Genomic DNA, 17,987 nt, shown 5'->3' with positions numbered 1-17,987 from the left:
AATTTCCCACACATACGTGTCCGTGGAAGAGCACGTGAATGGTGGGAACGCGTTAACACTTTTTCTCAAATATGCTTTGTCCATGGGTCTTCACCCAGAAGAGCTTTTTAGTAGAGGTGTGCGAATAATCGAAATTTCGAATATTTTTCGAATAGTGTTTGCTATTCGATTCGATTCGAACTGGAATTTTACTATTCGAACTATTCGAACTTCCCAAAAACAAATACAGCCAACGCCCGATTGAAAGTGACCCCTTCAGATTTTTCTTCAGCAGATTACACTCTCGTACTGCGGCAAAGCTGCCTTTCAAGCTCCGTTGCGGTCGAACTTTGCCAAAAGACAACGTCCAATTGAAAGTGGTCCCTAGATTTTCAATATGCTTCACCTCATCACACCCCGGTATTGCGGCAAAGCTGCCTTTCAAGCTCTGCCACGGTCGCAAATGTATTAACTCAAGAAAACACTGGTTCCAACATGGATATGAAAGATGTGGCAAAGGTGGGGGCTCAATTAATGCTGTTTTGGACCTGGAATTTGGGCAGGAAGTCCGAAAAATCGGAAACCGAAGCTTTTTAGCATCCAAAATTTCAGATGTTCTTATATATCAACCTCTACGAGGCAGATTTAGAACTCCGGACTTGAAGGGAGCACACCCTTGTCCGCCACATCAGTTGGGCTTCCACAGAAGTTGAAAGAGGATGAGAGGTTGAGGAAATGGCATCTTTGCCTATCACGTGTAAAGTGTTGTCGGCAATACTTTGGTTGCACCAAATCATGTACATAAATGCAATTCGGCCTCTACATTGCCTCGTTCTTGATAAGACAACGATGAAACACCACCCCACCAGTGCTTCATCAACCTAACGAAAAGAAACACTTTCATGTTGCTATCTCATAAGAATATGCTTAGGAATCCTCTTTAACTTTTTTTCCCGCAATTTCGCTTCAAAGTATTCGAAAAATATTCTAGAAATATTCGAGAAATATTCGAAAAATGTTTGATTCGATTCGCACCCACACTTCAATATTCGAATTTGCTTCGCACCCAAAATTTTGATATTCGCACAGCTCTACTTTTTAGTACAGTAGAACCCCGCTGTTACGTTCCTCACTGCTGCGTTTTCCCGGCTGTTACGTCGTTTTCCGCCGGTCCCGGCATAGCTCCCATAGGATACAATGTATTGGGATCCCCGCTGTTACGTCGTAACTGTCGGACCGTTCCCGCATGATACGTCGCGAAGTGCGCTCGGAGCCGACCGAGTGACTACCAAAGTGAGCCGCCATGGTGCATTTTCACGCAGTTTGGCCTTGTTTGACCGTAATATTAGCCGCATGAGAGGCGCAAGCAACAGAATCTTTCAATTGATGCAAACAAAAGCATGGCCTTCGAGATTCAAATTGCAAAGATGGCGTCTATGACGTAACTGCTCGCGAAAGCAAGGCCTTCGAGATGGGCATTTACTATTGACAAAAGCATAGCCTTTGAGATTTGTATCGCACAAACATGGCGTGTATGACGTAATTGCTTGCGAAAGCAAGGCCTTCGAGATTGGCATTCACTTCTGCCATCGCGTTGGCGTAGACTCATCATCATCGTTATTTGTCGGAGAGCGGGAGGAGTTCGAGCTGGTTGGAGCTCGCATGGTCGTGCGTGCGGTTCGCGGTCGGACTCGCTGCGCCGGTCGTGATTGCGTGTGCTTAGTTCTTTCATGCCTACAGCTGTTGGTGTTAAAAAAAATCACATACGTTGATTACATTTCTGTGGATGAGGCCGTCCTGTATAAGCTCCGCGTTTCTATCCATCGACTAGATCGCGGCTGAGCGCGCCAATTTTCGTGCTGCTCGTAAGAATTGAAATAAAATTCTGTACCACTAAATATTTTGCCGTTTTTCCTGTTTTTCGGCTCTTACGTTTCCCGTCTCTTACGTTTATTTCCTACGGTCCCTTCAAAAACGTATCAGCGGGGTTCTACTGTAGTTCATTCCACCAGCACATCTGGATTTGTAATTGCTCTTGTGATAAATACCCCCTAAAAAGCCCTGCACTTTTAAGCTCATGAGAGCTGGGGTCCCAATTCAAATTTTTTTGCTTGCTTTTTTTAAAAATGTCATCTCATTAATAAAGGTATGCCTCCTGGTCGGAGCAGCCGCAATTCGGTTGTAATATACGCAGCTGTCAGTAGGGAGCCCGGCGCTGACGGCCCTGGTGTCAGAAGGCCCACTGTGAAGCGGCTACACCATGTCATACATCCGCCCCTCGCTTTTCAGGGTCAATAGCTGATGGTTAAAAAAAAGTACTCCATGATGTGAAATCAGCTGCTCCAGAGTGCTCCCAGATGCAAAATTACCTGCTCCAAAGTGCTCCAATATGAAAATTTTCGCTCCACCAAAGTGCTCCAAAATCAAAATCCTGCTGCTCCGAAAATTGCTCCAAATCAGAAGTCCTCAGTAGCATCACTGAGCTATGATTTCAAACAGAAGTGCATACATCTTTCCTCTTAGCCAGAGAGTTAAGGGTCCCACGCACAAACACCGCAATGTAAGGCTGTGCAACGTCACGAATCGTAGTACTTGACCTTCGCACATCATCTAATGCACTGTACTGCCTCTAATAGGAGGAGAATGAAGAGAGGAGTGGGGCCCATGATGTAAGTTTGATGCAGTTCCTCGGTATGAGAGGAGGTAGGGAAAACCTGCGGTTTGTGGAAACCATATGGGGCAATATTTGTAGTTTTTAACTAAGCTGTGGCAATTAGGAGATCGAAAAAAGAAATGCGGACAAAAAAAAATGGCTTGCTCTCAGTGGGGACCACACCCACTACCTCCGCCTTACACATGAGCCACATTATCAATCATGACATGACATCAGCCGCCATCCACTCTCTTGCATATGTGTAATAGTGGGTTAAGCGAACAGGGCAGAAGTTCAGGAGAAGACGCTGGCTCTCAATAACCACGAACAGGGGGTGTCGCTGGAGCCATTGTTGACCCTTTGTATCCCACAGCCAATCTAAATACTTTTTTGCGTATATGCAATAACTAGAGACCAGATTTTAGGCAAATGCCTATTTTGTTCCCTGCGCTCATATCGCCCCATTTTGATATGTGAGCATGAATTAGAGGTTAAGAAGGGCTTTCGTAGTGTTTTTACAGTGCCTGTAAATGCCTATTTTTTGGCATTTGTGCCTAAATGCATATAAGTGCCCATAAGTGCCGATAAATGCCTATTTTCAAAACTGGTGCCTATATGAGCACAATTTAGTACACCTATGGCTGACGCGATCTGCATTTTAAATTAGACTGATCTTTAGATGAGATTTAAAATGCTGCATTTCTAGTGAACCTTTATTGCCCCATGGCTGATGCAGCATAGCCCAAGTCACTTTTACACCATTAAACCCATTTAGCCGAGTTACTTTTATGTTTCTCTCTTAATTTTTATTTGTGCTGTACTAAAGACCAAGTGAACGGAGTCGCAGTAGCCAGGAAATGCCGACAACAATTCCTCCATTTGTTTTTGTTTCAACTGAGAAAAAAAATTGGGGCAGCAGAGCTGGTAGCGGTGCCCTCCTCCTTTCCCTATTGCACACCCTCACTCACCTTTCCCACCCCTTGCTATACTATGTTATACATGGCTAAGCATGCTCTCTCTTTTTTCCAGCTCTCTTTTGTGTCTCTTTCTCTCTAAGTCTATTTCTTTCACTATCTTTGTTCTCTTTCTTCTCTTTCTTTTGTGGCACATCATATGTATGCGTAGGGTAAGCACGAGCAATCATATTTTAGAATTTATATCTTATTGATCAATTATTCTTTGGATATAGATTGGTTATCACAACACATCGGTCATGGATATTTTTGGGTCAGGCTAAGCTAATCGAAGCATTTTCCGTGATGTATTGGTTATTGATCGATTATCGATTAGCTATTGATTGGCTATCACAAGGTATCGGTCATGCATTTTGATTCAGGCTAAGGTCATGCATGCATTTTCTAAGCTTTAATGGTTATTGATTGATTATCGATTACCTATTGATTGGCTATCACTAGGCTTTGGCCATATATTTGGGCCACGATGTGCGCATCCAAGCATTTTCTAGAATTTATTGGCTGTTGGTCGATGATCGATTAGCTAATGATTGGTCATTGATTGGCTATCACTAGGCATTGATGTCTATGCTAAGAGCCGCTTGGCACATACTCACTTTCAGTGGCGCATACTCCCCCCCCCCCCCCCCCCGAGTTTTTGCGAACGCTGGACGCAGAATAAAAAGCTTAAACAACTCCGCTGTTAAAAAAGAATCTCTTCTCATGCTGGTTTCTCTTTCCTGCCCACGCAGCTGTCCCCACTGTTTACAGTCAAGTGGCGCCGCCTGGTGCTGGACGAGGCACATAACATCCGCAACCTGCACACGCGGCGGGCCAAGGCCGCCTGCGCGCTGCTCGCATGGTCACGCTGGGCCCTCACGGGGACCCCCGTGCACAACGACCTCAACGACATGCGCTCCTTGCTCAAGTGAGGACGACCACCTCTTCCTGCCTATGCTCATTTGACTTGAACGTTTCTGTGTCCTGGCAAAATTCAGAGATTCTGCCAAGCAACATAGTGTTGTACAAAGGCATATTTGAGAGCCACTTAGACGATGCTAATCCATTGCTTAAATTAACTGGTGCTTTTCTCTTGTTTAGCGGCCATCGAAGTTTTGAGGATGGGCCAAGCCGCTTTTGAACATGGGTCAACTCAGTTTTCTAATTGGGAAAAGTCAGTTTTCGGGGTGGACTACCCAAATATTGGTGTTGGGCCAAGTCCATTGTGGAGGTAAGCCAAGGCAGTGTCCAGAACACCCTAACCTAACCTACCCAAGCCCTACTTTACTTATTATTGGTCAAATTCGGCAAAAGTCATTCTAGGTCAAGTTTTGGGTGGGCCATGCCACGTCCTACACATGCCCGATGTACAAAACGATGCATTGCCATTCGTATCCTGTAGAGCCAAATCGTAGAGCCAAATCGTGCGTTGTTTGTCGCTTTGCCGTGCCTATCCATTCCCCCACAGAGTCCACCTGAAGGCTTGTGTTTTTTTTTTTCTGATATCCGAAAAATATCAATAGGTAAAGTAAAAGTGCAATAGTGGAATTTTTATATCAGGGCCTACACGTCATGATGGACTTTTATTAAAGTCTTTGGCATCAGTGAACAACCACTGTCACTGGGGAGGCTAGCAACGGCTGGCCAGTATTAGTTGTTTTGTGACGTGCCTTCGGCACAATTATGGTTTTGCCAGTCATTATTTCCAATCAAAGCCAATTCATTGTTATCTGATGCACATCACCCAATGCAATTATCAACTGTCCGGACTTATTGCTGTATCCATGACGGTGTCTGTGCAGTGGTCTGAGTGCAGTTTTGCTGCGCTAAATGGATATTTTTTCACACGTGTTTTCTGTTAGCTGACCCCCTCACATTCTTCTTTGTTCTTTTAGATTTGTTATAACAAATTGCGCATCATATTAATCACATTCACTTTTGCTTAATGGTGCATGATGATACGTTTGACATACTGGAAAGAACTGTGCCTGCATTTGTGGATTGTGCTTACAGTAGAATTTGTACATCGATGAATCATGCTGACGAGCAGTGCAAAGTGGCATTGAACATATAGTATGTGTGCGCATTTTTCGCAGACTGCTTCTCATAGTCATTTTCCTGGCTTGAGGTATTCCGTGGCTCGTTCCCAACCACCGATCTTTTACATAGCTAAAATTGCAAGGACAATGGCGATCTGCATCTGAATACTTTTCAGTCTGGCCAAGTCACACTATGCACCATAACTGTATACTGAAGTATTCATAGCCTATGGCATTAATACATTATTTACTTGAAGATGTTAATTAAAATGTTGAACAGGGCCAGTTGGCACATGTTTGTGATTCAGTTGTGCCAACTTTTAAAACTGAAAGACGATCAGAAGGAAGAGCAAGGTGTTGAGGTTAAGCACTGAACATCAAAGTTAAAACTTAGTGACCTGTATAGTTTTAGTTCACAGGATTTCAATATTGTTCTTCATCTTTCCTTCTCATGTTCTTTTACTCTTTCACTGTTAAAACTCATTGCGATTCAGTCATGAGCATGTCCTAACTGGCCCCATCCATTGCTTTACGTAACATGTTCAAATGTTTAAGTAAATGATGTTTTGTCATCATAGCAATGCTTAAGCATATTAATGAAGCTTTATTAAAGGGGTACTGACGCCCTCTTTCGAAGCCGAGTTTACTCCGCCATACAAATCTCCTGTATACAGAGACAGCTGTGAGCAAGTGTGAAGCTCAGCAAATGCTGATTTTGATTTTAAAGCCAATTTTTCCATGGCGCACCTACCGACATCGACACTAGCTTCACATCAGGCTACCGTACCAATTCTGGTGACTTCACGCAGCAGTCTGGCCAGTTGTGATGACGTTAAGTACCAAAACTTCCAAGATGGCCGCTTGTGCATTACCAAAACATTCAAAAATGGCCGCTTGTGCGTCACCAACGGAGCCACAGTGCGGAAATGCCGTGGAAACGTCATTATATATTGTGCGAGCACGTGACGAGAAATTCATACCGTGTTGTGATGTCAGCATACAGTATGAACCGAAACTAGTTTTTAAAAACATACTGTAATTACTTTTTCAGGGTGCACTTGCGCTTAGCACTACCTCTTCTAGGCTCTTGAGGGCTTGACCTTTCATTTGACGCAAAATAAACGACAACTGAAAGTTGTTGTGTCAGTACCCCTTTAAGTGGCACTACACTGCTCGTCATGGGTAGAACTTAGCATAGCACACAGATAGTATCAAATACAGTTGTCAATGCTTTGGTGTTCACAAGAAGTAGCTTGCTACGCACTGAAATGGTGCGATCTTTTGTAGTGTTGTGCTGTGCAGGGTTGCCACTGACTTTCGAGTAAATGTCGCCAAACGACGAGCAAAAGTCGCCAAAAGTCGCCATTTTCTTACAAATTTCACCAAAAAAGTCGCCATTCTAGATATGTGCGGCATAGCTAGTAATAAAAATTTCCACTCACGTATAGCCCCGTAGAACACAGTACCATCCAAGACCCTGAAATTATATTGACGTTTCTCAATGCCAGTCGTATCGTCCGCTTCACCATGGGAGTGCATGGTGGTGCTTCTCCGACTAGCCGCAAGATGTGCGTGGTGGCGCAAGGGTGAATGAATGAAATGCTCATGATATCTTTCCATCCCTGTCCGCTCGTTTCAAAGGTAAAAGTGTGGTAAACCTTGGGCGAAAACCGTGAAGGCGTTGTTAGTAGACAGCTTTATGTACCCTTATATGAATTAAACGGATTAAAAGGTTTATTGAAGGTAATACGACAGAATTCTTACAGAAACCGAATATGATACCGGACGCAACCGACCCTTTCTTATAGTCACCTATATCTACACGCGTCAATCCAATGCGTTATTAATGATCAGGTAGACAATGTAAAATGCCATATAGCAATTGTTTTGATTGCATACGCTCACCGAGAACAGTGTAAAATGCCTCAATAAATATTTTTTTATTGCACTAATAGTCGCGTATCCGCCTCTCCTCGCTGTTCCAAAACAATCTTTACTAGCTGAATCGGGGGTACTGAAACAGTGAATAAGTCGCTAAGATATTCAGAACAGTTGGAGCTTTGGCGGAACAAATGGTCGGAACACGCAGCCAACCCGTTGTCTAGCCCCTTCAGAAGCGAAACTTTAGAGAAGCTTAAAGCACCTAAAGCCATAAACTTATAGTCAAACACTGCCCCCTCGCGGTTTGCAAGGCAGTCCGCTGACTTACATTTTGCTAGAATGTCGCTGGGGGACGTTCCAGTACCTCTTGCATCTAGATGAATTGAGGCGATACACACGAGTTACAGGACAGACATACCGAATGACGCGTAATGTGCACATTCTACTCGTGGGTCTAAAATCAAGAAAAATACAGAGAATGTTGACGCTCATTCGTTGGGGAGACACTGAGCTTAGGATGCGTAACTCAGTGGAGACCTAAGCCGAAAATCGCCAAAAACTCGCCATGTCGCCATTCATAATTTTAGGTCGCCACGGGCCTCTCAAATTCGCCAATTTGGCGAAAAGCAGCCACCATTGGCAACCCTGGTGCTGTGGTAAAATAAATGGCGGTGTCTAGTTTTTCGGTCCAGTGAAAGTGTAATGCTGTGTCCACGTATGCGCAGGTTCCTGCAGTGCCACCCATTTGATGACGACATCTTTTGGAAGCAGTGGGTAAAGGAGAATCCTGGTGAGGAACAGTTGGTAGAGGGTTTTAGATTCATAAGGATGTTGATGCTGGTCACTGTTATAGATAATACGGTGTTGGCTGTTCGGGTTAAGACACTTAAAGGGATCCTGAACCACCCCTCATGCTTGGTGAAAAAACACATGCGGAAAGCAGGCACTGCTCTTGCAGGTGTCTTGTAGGTGTCTAAAACTTGGTCTCTGAATGCCTGTACAGTAACAGGAGACAGCAGGTGTTCACGTGTATACTTAAGGAATGCATAAAATTCTGTGATAGTGGTGTTTATTTTTTTGTTCGTCTTGGTATACTTCACCAGAATACATTGTGTGTGCTTTACTATGTAACACCACTAAATTGCGGTGAAGCTGAGTATTAAAAAGTGCTGTGGCTGGCCGTAGATCGGCGTGCGAAAAAGGCTGGTCCGAGGCAGCGATGTAAGGAACGTGGCAGTAGTAGCTTCACTTAACGTCATTTTATAGCTGAAACAGTGATGCTATGTTAGAAATATCGAGGTGGCAAAGTGTTTCAGCTTTTGAATTTTCAAATGTCCTCATACATTGGCTCTATTACGAAATGACTGGTTCCCCAGATGTGAAAGAGAGACGTCCGTTTAATGGCAATACTAAAGGCGAACTGCCGCACCGGCCACGTGCACGCGCCCTCGATGCCCCCTCGGTTTTCTCTTCTTCGGTGGAGTCTGGCACGCCTGAAGTTGCTCCGTTCTGCACTATTATGCAACAGGCTCTATGGGACATGTGGCAGTGCAGCCGAGGCATTCAAATCATCAGGCATGCCCAAAAAATTGTGCATTCTAAAAAATCAGTCGTTTGCTGTACGTTCTTGTCACTGTGATTTCTGGGAATCCATCGTGATGTAAAGGCACATTTCACATTTGCATGCGATGTGGACAGTGAAACAGCCTTTCATCTTTGACAGCTTTTGCTACATTTGTCGCATGCACAGCTTGCACTAAATTGATTTCACTAGGCTTGTGTGAATAGTAAATTTTAGGTTCGAAGCGAATAGTGATTTGGTCGAATAATTTCGAATCGAATTCTAATAGTATATATCACATATAAAGAAAAATGAGAAAAATTGTCATGAACCAACTAACCTGCACAATAGTTTTTTAAATTGAAACAAGGCACGTGCAGATGTCGTTCTTTTCTGTTCAAAGTAGAGATGGGCGAATATTCGGGCGTTTCAAATATTCGAACAAATATTAAAGTATTCGAATTCGCTTCGATACGAATTTAGATTATTCGAAATGAACGAATATATGTATAAATTTGACCGCACATAACCCCCTGTAAAGGTGGTTTCACTGCAGCTTCTGGTTGCTGTTCCGTGAAACAACCCATCCAGGGGAAATCTGCACTGCCGCGAAGCCACACTTTAAGGTTAAATGTACATATTTTTTTAAGTATAAAAGTGTGTTATATGGGCTTATATGCGCTAAGTATAGTAATTTTTAAATTGTAATATATTGCACCACTTATAATCCTACTGCTATTCAAATCTTGATACTATTCAAGGCTGCTTCATTTCAAACCAAAAAAATGACATTCACTCATACCTAGTTCCAATCCTTAAAAATATTGTGCAAGGGTCATGACAAAAATGCTCATTTTTCTTAATAATATGCAGTAAATACTATTCAAACTATTCGATTCGAAATTATTCGACCAAATCACTATTCGCTTCGGATTCGCTTCGAACCTCAAATTTACTATTCGCCCATCCCTAGTTCAAAGGAAAGTGGAAGCAACTTTGAATAGTAGCAGGATTTGACTTTTGGTAGAATGCAAGTGATAACCTGTAAAATATGTCACTTTTTAATATTTACTCTACTTAGAGCATATAAGCTGGTATAACAAGCTTTGAAACTTTAAAAATGATGAATCGATGTGAGGGTAATATTAATATGTTAATTTAACCTTGAAGTGGGGCCCCACAAAAATGTGCTGCCATGCCCCGAGCGTGCTGCTTCTACTCGCTAGGCTGTCTGTTCTGCCGCTACTGTCACTTAGCGAAAACTACCGAGTGGCATGCGTAGTGGGGTTCAGTCTCAGGTTCTTTGTTGTGCGTAGCGTGTTCCTTCGTCCGCTGCGGTTTCCGTGTCAGTGCTGCTGTGTGTGGTCACCTATGCGTGCGTTTGCCGCGGGCGAGTACCTTGTTGCGTCAACGCGGTGTCAACAATCTTCCTGCATGCGATACGTCTCTGCAATGCTCTAGCACATGGGTTCTCAAACTGGGTTCCGTGGAACCCAGTGGTTCCGTGAAGGACATGTTAGGGTTCCACGAGTGGCCAGAATGAATGCAACCCACTCCCATTTTACCCCCATTAGCAACTAACTTATTTATTTAGACAAGCAAGCTTACATTGCATTTTGCATTTAACGAAGCCGTCGCATGCCGCATCCACACATCCGGTGTCTGCGGGTAGCGAGAGACCCACGTGGTAGCAGCACTAAAGACTCGTTGTCTAGTGCGCGCCATGAAACATGCACGGTTTGTGGACCTGTGGCGACAGAACGCATAGAGCACTGGTAATTCACGCTCGTGAGTGTTCAAATCATTTCAAACGACATTAATGGGCACCTTGGTGCTTTATTCGTGGCTCATGGCGCGTCGGCGATCAGGTGGCACAGTTTTCATACCCAGTGATTTGCCACTGCTCGGTTTTGCAATCAAAACGTGCAACGAGCGCTTTGATACGCGTAAGAGGCGTTGCTTCGTGCCGGCTGTGGGCTACATGAGCGTTTAGGCTTAGCTTTACGACTGGTGTATCGGTCGACGGGCGTTTCGCTGTGCAACTGGCATGCCTCCTATTTTTGTCTTGCAAAAAATAAAACAGGCCTCAGTATGTCCAGCGCTTCGTCTGCGTGAACACATTGCTTACACTGCGCGGTGCCTGAAGCACGCAGTGTACAGTCGGCGGGTGCTTTGCGCAAGTTGCAGAGCAGCCCGGGAGAGGGGGGGGGCACTTTTATGTATTATTGGGAGTTCTACATCAACAACTATGGCCTTCGATATTAAAGAAAAAAGAACACGCCACCACAGGCAGTGTTAATACTGTGGCTGCGCGCGTTGAGAGGCGATATCACTCCCCCCCCCCCACCGCTTTCGATTGTCTTCATGCTCAAGAACAAGTTAGGTTCTTCGGCACTCTGAAAGAGCCGTTGGGGTTGCCCAAGGCCAGAACGTTTGAGAACCCCTGCTCTAGCAGTTTTGCACAAGGAGGCAGCAGAAGATTGATGCGATGTGTGTTTGTGTTGTCTGCCAATAAAAGTGTACAGCACGCTTACAACGGCATTACTCTTGCAGTACCATACACACATATTCTACGAGATAGTCAGTGCGGTGAGGTTTCTTGGCACCCGCGGCCGCACTCTTGAAGGTGGTTCTGCATGAGGTGGCAGCAAACGGCAGTGCAGCGCGCTTTTGTTGTCTGTTAAAAGTGTGCAGTACACTTGATGCTATGCCAACCGTGCGGCCGAGTAGATAGCTAAAGGCGCTTATTATGATGTACTCCAGAAAAAGAGTAACACTGACCTACAGGAAGCTCTCGGGAAGCTTGAAAAGCTAATAAGCAGACAAAGCAGGCGCACAAAAAGCCAAAGCAGTAATATGCTAAATCATATCACTGATCTTAAGCAAAGGCCTACTGCTATTTACCGTATATAGACCTTATGCAAAATCTACTGCCATCTAGCGGTCGCCGTGCACATTTCCGCCATGTTGAAGGCTGAGCGCGCTCTGCATGTGCAGACACGGAGCGTACGTATCGACGTGTCGCTGATGGGAACGGCAATGCCGACATATTTTCGTGTGTCGTGTTGCTCAGATTAAGGAAATTGGGGTGCTGAAAAAAGGTTCATAGGAAACTAACCTCCATGTTATTAGATTTCCTCGCCGCCGACGAGAAGCGGCAGATCGTTCTGTTGCTCCGGCCACTGCTCACGACTAACGCCGTGTTTACGTTCGCCGTTCTTAATAGATGCAGTATGTGACAGCATCGGCACTCATCAGAGAACACTTTTTCGTGTCATGCCGGAACCAGACAGTTTTCGCGCTGTGCGCTTGCAGGCACAGACAAACTGCGGCTTCGTGTACAAGCTTCAAAGCTACATCGTGGCTACTCGCGCATGCCTGCGCTGCTGTTATTACTTTGTTTATTAAATTGCGATAATAATTACATGTTAGACAGGTCGGTCGAGTGCGTCATTGATTCTCAGAGAACGGACCTATTGTGTTGGAGCGTGTTGTTTGTAGTTTGTTTTTGATTGTGGAGTTTTACAAGGTAACATTTGGTGGGATGCTTTGCGTGCGTATTGCTTCACTATGCGTTTTTTTTTTTCAAGCATTTCATGTGCTATCACCAACAAATTCAGAGGGGCGGCCCGGATGGCCTGACCGCCCTCCCTTACTATTTTTTTAATTTATACATACCCCAAGAAGAGCATATATATCAGGCTCTCCCAGAAGCTGACCCCCTTCGGAAAAATCCTGTATCCACCCCTGTGTGCTATGCAATGTTAACATATGCTTGTGTGTGGCACTTTTCGTATGAAATTGAAAAAAAAAAAAGCTCTTCCGGCAAATGTGTTACACTCAATCGTGGGTGCATTACCATTGGTTATGTGCTGAGGTGGGTTCGCAAGCGTTCAGTCGGCGACGCAAAACTGCCTTGCGGAAACGGGTTGAAATTTAAGGCGCCAGTAGGCCTCGAAAGTGACGATGTGAACGCGAATATTCTTGGCGTATCGTGTTATTTACAGCACATGTCCGCTTTGAAATGGGCCAACAGCATTTTCTTACCGTTATAACTGTGCCTAGCCGTGTCGCGCGCCAAAGTCTCCTCCCAACCATCCTACACTACACGCATGGTATTCAGATAGCTAACAACGCTTTATTCGTTACACTGAGAGCAGACGCAAAATTTATAAGCCAGAGCAAAGCTTCATTCTCAATGACAGCAGGCCTACATGCGACTCGGTGACAAACTAGTACCTTCTTCTCGTTGTGAGACAGTTATTTACACGTAATAACTGTCAACGTAATAACTAGGAATTGCCGGTAACGTGTACATGCCGTTACACACTCGTCTGACGTTTTTATGCCCCGGTTGCCCACTAACGAAGCAGATACAAGCTAGAAGTTATAGCAGCGACAGCAATCCGATTCGGACACAAGCCTCCAACATGGCGCCAAATCGGTAACTTTGTGAAACCTCCGACAGATGGCAGCAATTTTGCATAAGGTCTATTGCCGATTATAAGTCGACGTTTCTTTTCATAAAATGACCTTCCAAAGTTCGGGGGTCGACCTATGATTGGAGTCGACCTATACGCGGAATCGTAAAGTTGACTTATCTGTGGGGTCCCACGAAAGGTCGTCGTCCTTGGATTTTCTGCTATTCGACGCGTCGATAACATCAGCCGCAGAGGCAGCGGAATCGCGGCAACAGCTATCTCCCAACGCGCGCGCGCCGCTTCCGGAGCCAGGCGTTTTTGCGATCTGCCACGACAATCGTGAAACTATAGCGAAACCACGCGAGGCGAAACTACGGAGCGCGTTTAAAAATCACCACCACGTGGCATTAATGCGAACTGCTTGGGAAACACAGCCTCGAAAGCAGCATTTCAAACCTTTGATAGAGGGCGAACGATGCTCTATTGAATAAAGAGGAATTTACCTTGCGATGCGCCCTGCAGTTTTGTTTTCATACAATAGAAATGATTTGTTGACAAACCATCCGCATCCGTGTGGGCTGGCAACACTTCGCGGGGAACTAAACCACATGACCAGTCACATGCGCCCACAAGCGTCTTCGCGTCTTTTTGCACTCACGCCTGTTCACCATTTCTGCATTACGCTTCGCTTGCGAGCAGTGGTATGCGCAATTTGCGACGCTGCCAAACGGATGCCAAGATGTCACCGCTACGCCAGCAACAGTACAGCGCTGCTTTCAAGAGGCAAGCGATCCTCTACGCAGAGTCGGAAAGCAACGTTGAAGCAGGGCGCAGGTTTGATGTGTCGGAAAAGTGCGTGAGGGAATGGAGAAAACAAAGGCCCAAGATCTTCGCGTGCGCTGCTATACGCCGTTGCTTTTGCAGACCAAAGTCTGGACGATACCATGCCGTTGAGGAGGCAGTTCGAGATTGGGTTCATGACCAGAGAAGCACGAGCCTGAGTGTTTGCTACGATGATATTAAAGCAAAAGCACGTACTGTCGCGAAGGAAATGTGCATCCCGCAAACAGAGTTTAAAGTATCCAAGAAATGGGTCAACGATGCCTGGTATGGACTGCCAACCGACATGGTTTGCGCGGTGTTTTCCACGTGCGACATCTCAGTACCACCGGCACCCATTCCGACGGCGAGCAGCAGCATTGGCTCACACGATGGCAATGACCGTGACTGCGTCCTTCTCTCAAGCGACGACGAGTCGTAAGCAATGTTTCACGGGCAAATAAATGTTTCTTTGCATCACTCCCTCTTCTGAAAAACTTATTGGTGAGCTATGGCCGCAGCATGAGGCTGTGTTCGGAGTCAACTTTTTTTCCCCTAGAAGGTGTTCTAAGTTGGGGGGTCGACTTATAATCGGCAATATACGGTAACTACAATTCGTATGCAATCACAGCTTTTAAAATTTTTTGTGTGTGATGCATTTTTCGTTTTTTTTAACCAAATTTTTGGAGTGAGCTTAGTTTCCAGAACCATTTTCCAATTATATGTTTGCTACACGGGCTAGATAGGTTGTGTGGTATGTAAAAAGATAGTGTAGTTCATACCTGGTGATAATTTGTTAAAAAAGCTTGCTCCAAAGGCTGTTTCAGTGTTATGTGTATTCAAAGCCAATTAAGGTTATGTACTTGTCCCCCCAAGTTCCTACAAATTTGTTTTTTCAAGCTCCTAGGACAACATATCAAATGCTGTTAACTGCTCCAAATCAAGGTTCTTCTGCTCCAAAATCAAAATTTTGCTGCTCCAGAAACTGCTCCCACTTCAGTTTCAGCTGTTTCACCCCTGCATTATGCGTGATGCAGGACATTGAAAAGAAGTATTATGTTGGAACAGTTCCCCACCTTTGTTACCACTATAAATTTTTCTAACTCTTCTGTATAAACTCTTCTTGTTCTTTTATCCAATGGCCTTCATTGCCTGGTCTGTGGAGGTCGCAGACTTACGCACACCTGCTCTGCATGTTGGTTCAAATCTTCCATTTACTCTCTCTCCTATCTCTTACACTACTGGTGGTGCTGGTTTGTGCCCCCTTATGTTTTTTTTTATGAACTCTTAACACCTTGCTGTTTGCCATGTTTCAAAATGTAAATACTATAACAGGCTATCCCATTTATGACTGAATTATGCCCTTCCCCCCATTTGACTTGCAGGACCAGAGGCACTCGCCATGGTGATGAAATGTGTCCTGCTTCGCCGAACCAAGGAACAGATGGGCAAGGACGGCAAGCCGTTGGTGAGTTGGGTACCTTTCGCACGCCTCTTACCATTTGCTTCATCGTCTTCTTTCTATTTCTTGTGCACACTGCTCACCTCTTCTGCTTTCTTGCCCAGTAACTTTTCCTGATGTGTTTCTGGATCAAAATGCCATATTTGAATATAGGTCACCTTTTTTTTTTTTTTCAGGGGTCTTACTCAGTATGTGCACTCGATTGTATTTGCAACATAGGATTGTTGAACTATATTCATGAATGAAGTTGAGCTAGCGAAGTTCTTCTGTTGCGTTGATGAGTGCCTCTTGCAACCGTGCACAGTGCTCAGAGGCAGCTCTTGCACCTGCTGTGCCAGTGGTGTTCACCTAATCAGTGTAATGGTGGGCATTCTCCCACAGCACATGGCAGTAACATTTGGCAGAGTTGCTTGTTTTCTTTGTTGATTGATGTGACATGTCTGTTCGTACTTGTGATTTGCATTGGCTGTTGCACAACTGCTTGACAATGTCTCCTTGACAGAGCTACACTGCTGCTTCCAAGCGTGATGTGATACCTTTTGCCAAGAACTCCAACAACTGCGCTGCTTAGTGGGAGTTTGGTGTAAATGGAAAGCTGATTATAGGGCAGAGAAAGCAGCAGGACGCACTTTTTATCTGCAATAAACAGTGCCGTGCCTTTTGCAAGCCAAAAACCGAGAGACACGATGTGCTTAGGCTTTGTGTGAAGGAGCAGCATGCAAAGGGGCTTGAAGTGTCTCACAGAGGCATTGAGATTGAAGTCCAGTATATCCCCTTCAGTGGCAGTGTGTAGCATTGTACATATAAACCTTAGGGGCTTGTAATGCACCGCATGTTACTTCAACCGACTTGAAACGCAGTATGCACATTTTACACGCTTCCCCAGTGGACAAGTGCTGCTCATTTTTCATTGCACTGCGTATTGCTGCAGAGGATGATTTTGCTAAAGGCACTGACATGTTCAACAAGTCGTTGAACATCGTTCCAAGAGCCACAAGAAAATTATAATTTTTGTTTGCTCGGAATGGATATAGCTCATAACAAATTTCCCATGTACAGTGATTCCACTCCTGCGCCAACTGCGCCAAAGTGCGCCAAATTGTATTTACTGCGCCATCCTGATAAGATCGACGAAATTTGCGCCAAACTGCGCCAAAGCCTCGGGTTTGGGGGCGTCTATCACCGGCAATCGCACCGCCGGTGCGTCAGAACATGTGCAGCTCGATCTTGGGGCTGCCAATAAAGTCGCAATCATGGACCAAGAATTATTCCGCTGAATAAATAGCGCTCGCGCGTGCGTTCCGAGTAAGCCACGATGCCATGCACGGTGCCGACGCAGCTTCCGTTCTGCAAGTCGGCTCGACAGCAAAACGCGCTCTCCGCAGAGGCTCGTGACGTCTCTAGGCCTATCGGTAGCGAAGTGTGGCGGCGATTCATCGACGGACGTCGTCTGTGCCAGAAACGCTGCGCATAGCTCGTTTCAAGCGTCGCACGGCACGTAAGGAAAGCAATGTTCAGTAATAACTACATGAGTGCCGCTAAAATGTGTCACTTCTGTTTCCGGACATCGCTGAATGAAATCTGGGATCGTTCGCAGTAGGTATATTGGACAATATCGAATTTTCCTTGCTTCACGTTTATGGAAGAGCACGCGAACGGTGGAAACGCGTTGACACTTTTTCTCAGATATACTTTATCCATGAATCTTCATCCAGAACAGCTTCTTCGTATATCCTTCCGCCAGCACGTCTGAGTTTGTAATCACTCTGCGGTAAATAGCCCCTAAAAGGCCCTGCCCTTTCGAGCTCACGCGCTAGGGTTCCAAATCGAATTTTTTGCTTGCTTTTTTAAAAATGTCATCTCATTAGTAAAATCATATATCCTGGTCGGAGCAGCCGCAAATGCGCAGCTGTCATTAGCGGGCCCGTCGCTGACGGCCCACAGTAAAGCGGCTACGCCATGTTACACGTCCGCCCCTCGCTTTCGGGGATCAATAGCTAACGGTTAAAAAAACTCAGTTTCGCTTAAGAGCGAAGCAATGAATGCGATACCAAAAAATTGTATTGTGAAACGAAGTAAGACTAGCAGCTAACTCTTTTGGATCCGATCACGCGTAACTCAACAAAACGCTGCTTTAAGGGAATATGGCCCTTCCAGGAACCGAAGCGTTTTCTTGCTCTGAGTTCTCTAAACGCGGAGTAAGCGTTGAGAGCACAGCA

At 45.1% G+C, this 17,987-nt stretch overlaps 1 protein-coding gene across 1 annotated transcript in view; it reads left to right on the top strand.

The window, feature by feature from the left end:
- Positions 1-17,987, top strand: part of LOC119386617 (transcription termination factor 2) — a 91,338-nt gene that overhangs the window by 27,335 nt on the left and 46,016 nt on the right. The window contains exons 7-9 of the mRNA XM_037653902.2: positions 4,338-4,513; positions 8,231-8,295; positions 15,692-15,774. Of these exons, the coding sequence (XP_037509830.1) occupies positions 4,338-4,513; positions 8,231-8,295; positions 15,692-15,774 (324 nt within the window). The remainder of the gene's footprint in view (positions 1-4,337; positions 4,514-8,230; positions 8,296-15,691; positions 15,775-17,987) is intronic.

This window comes from Rhipicephalus sanguineus, chromosome 3, assembly GCF_013339695.2.
Source record: "Rhipicephalus sanguineus isolate Rsan-2018 chromosome 3, BIME_Rsan_1.4, whole genome shotgun sequence".
NCBI lineage: Eukaryota > Metazoa > Arthropoda > Arachnida > Ixodida > Ixodidae > Rhipicephalus > Rhipicephalus sanguineus.
Note: the sequence above shows the minus strand (reverse complement) of the source record. Positions and strands in the feature narration are given on the sequence as shown.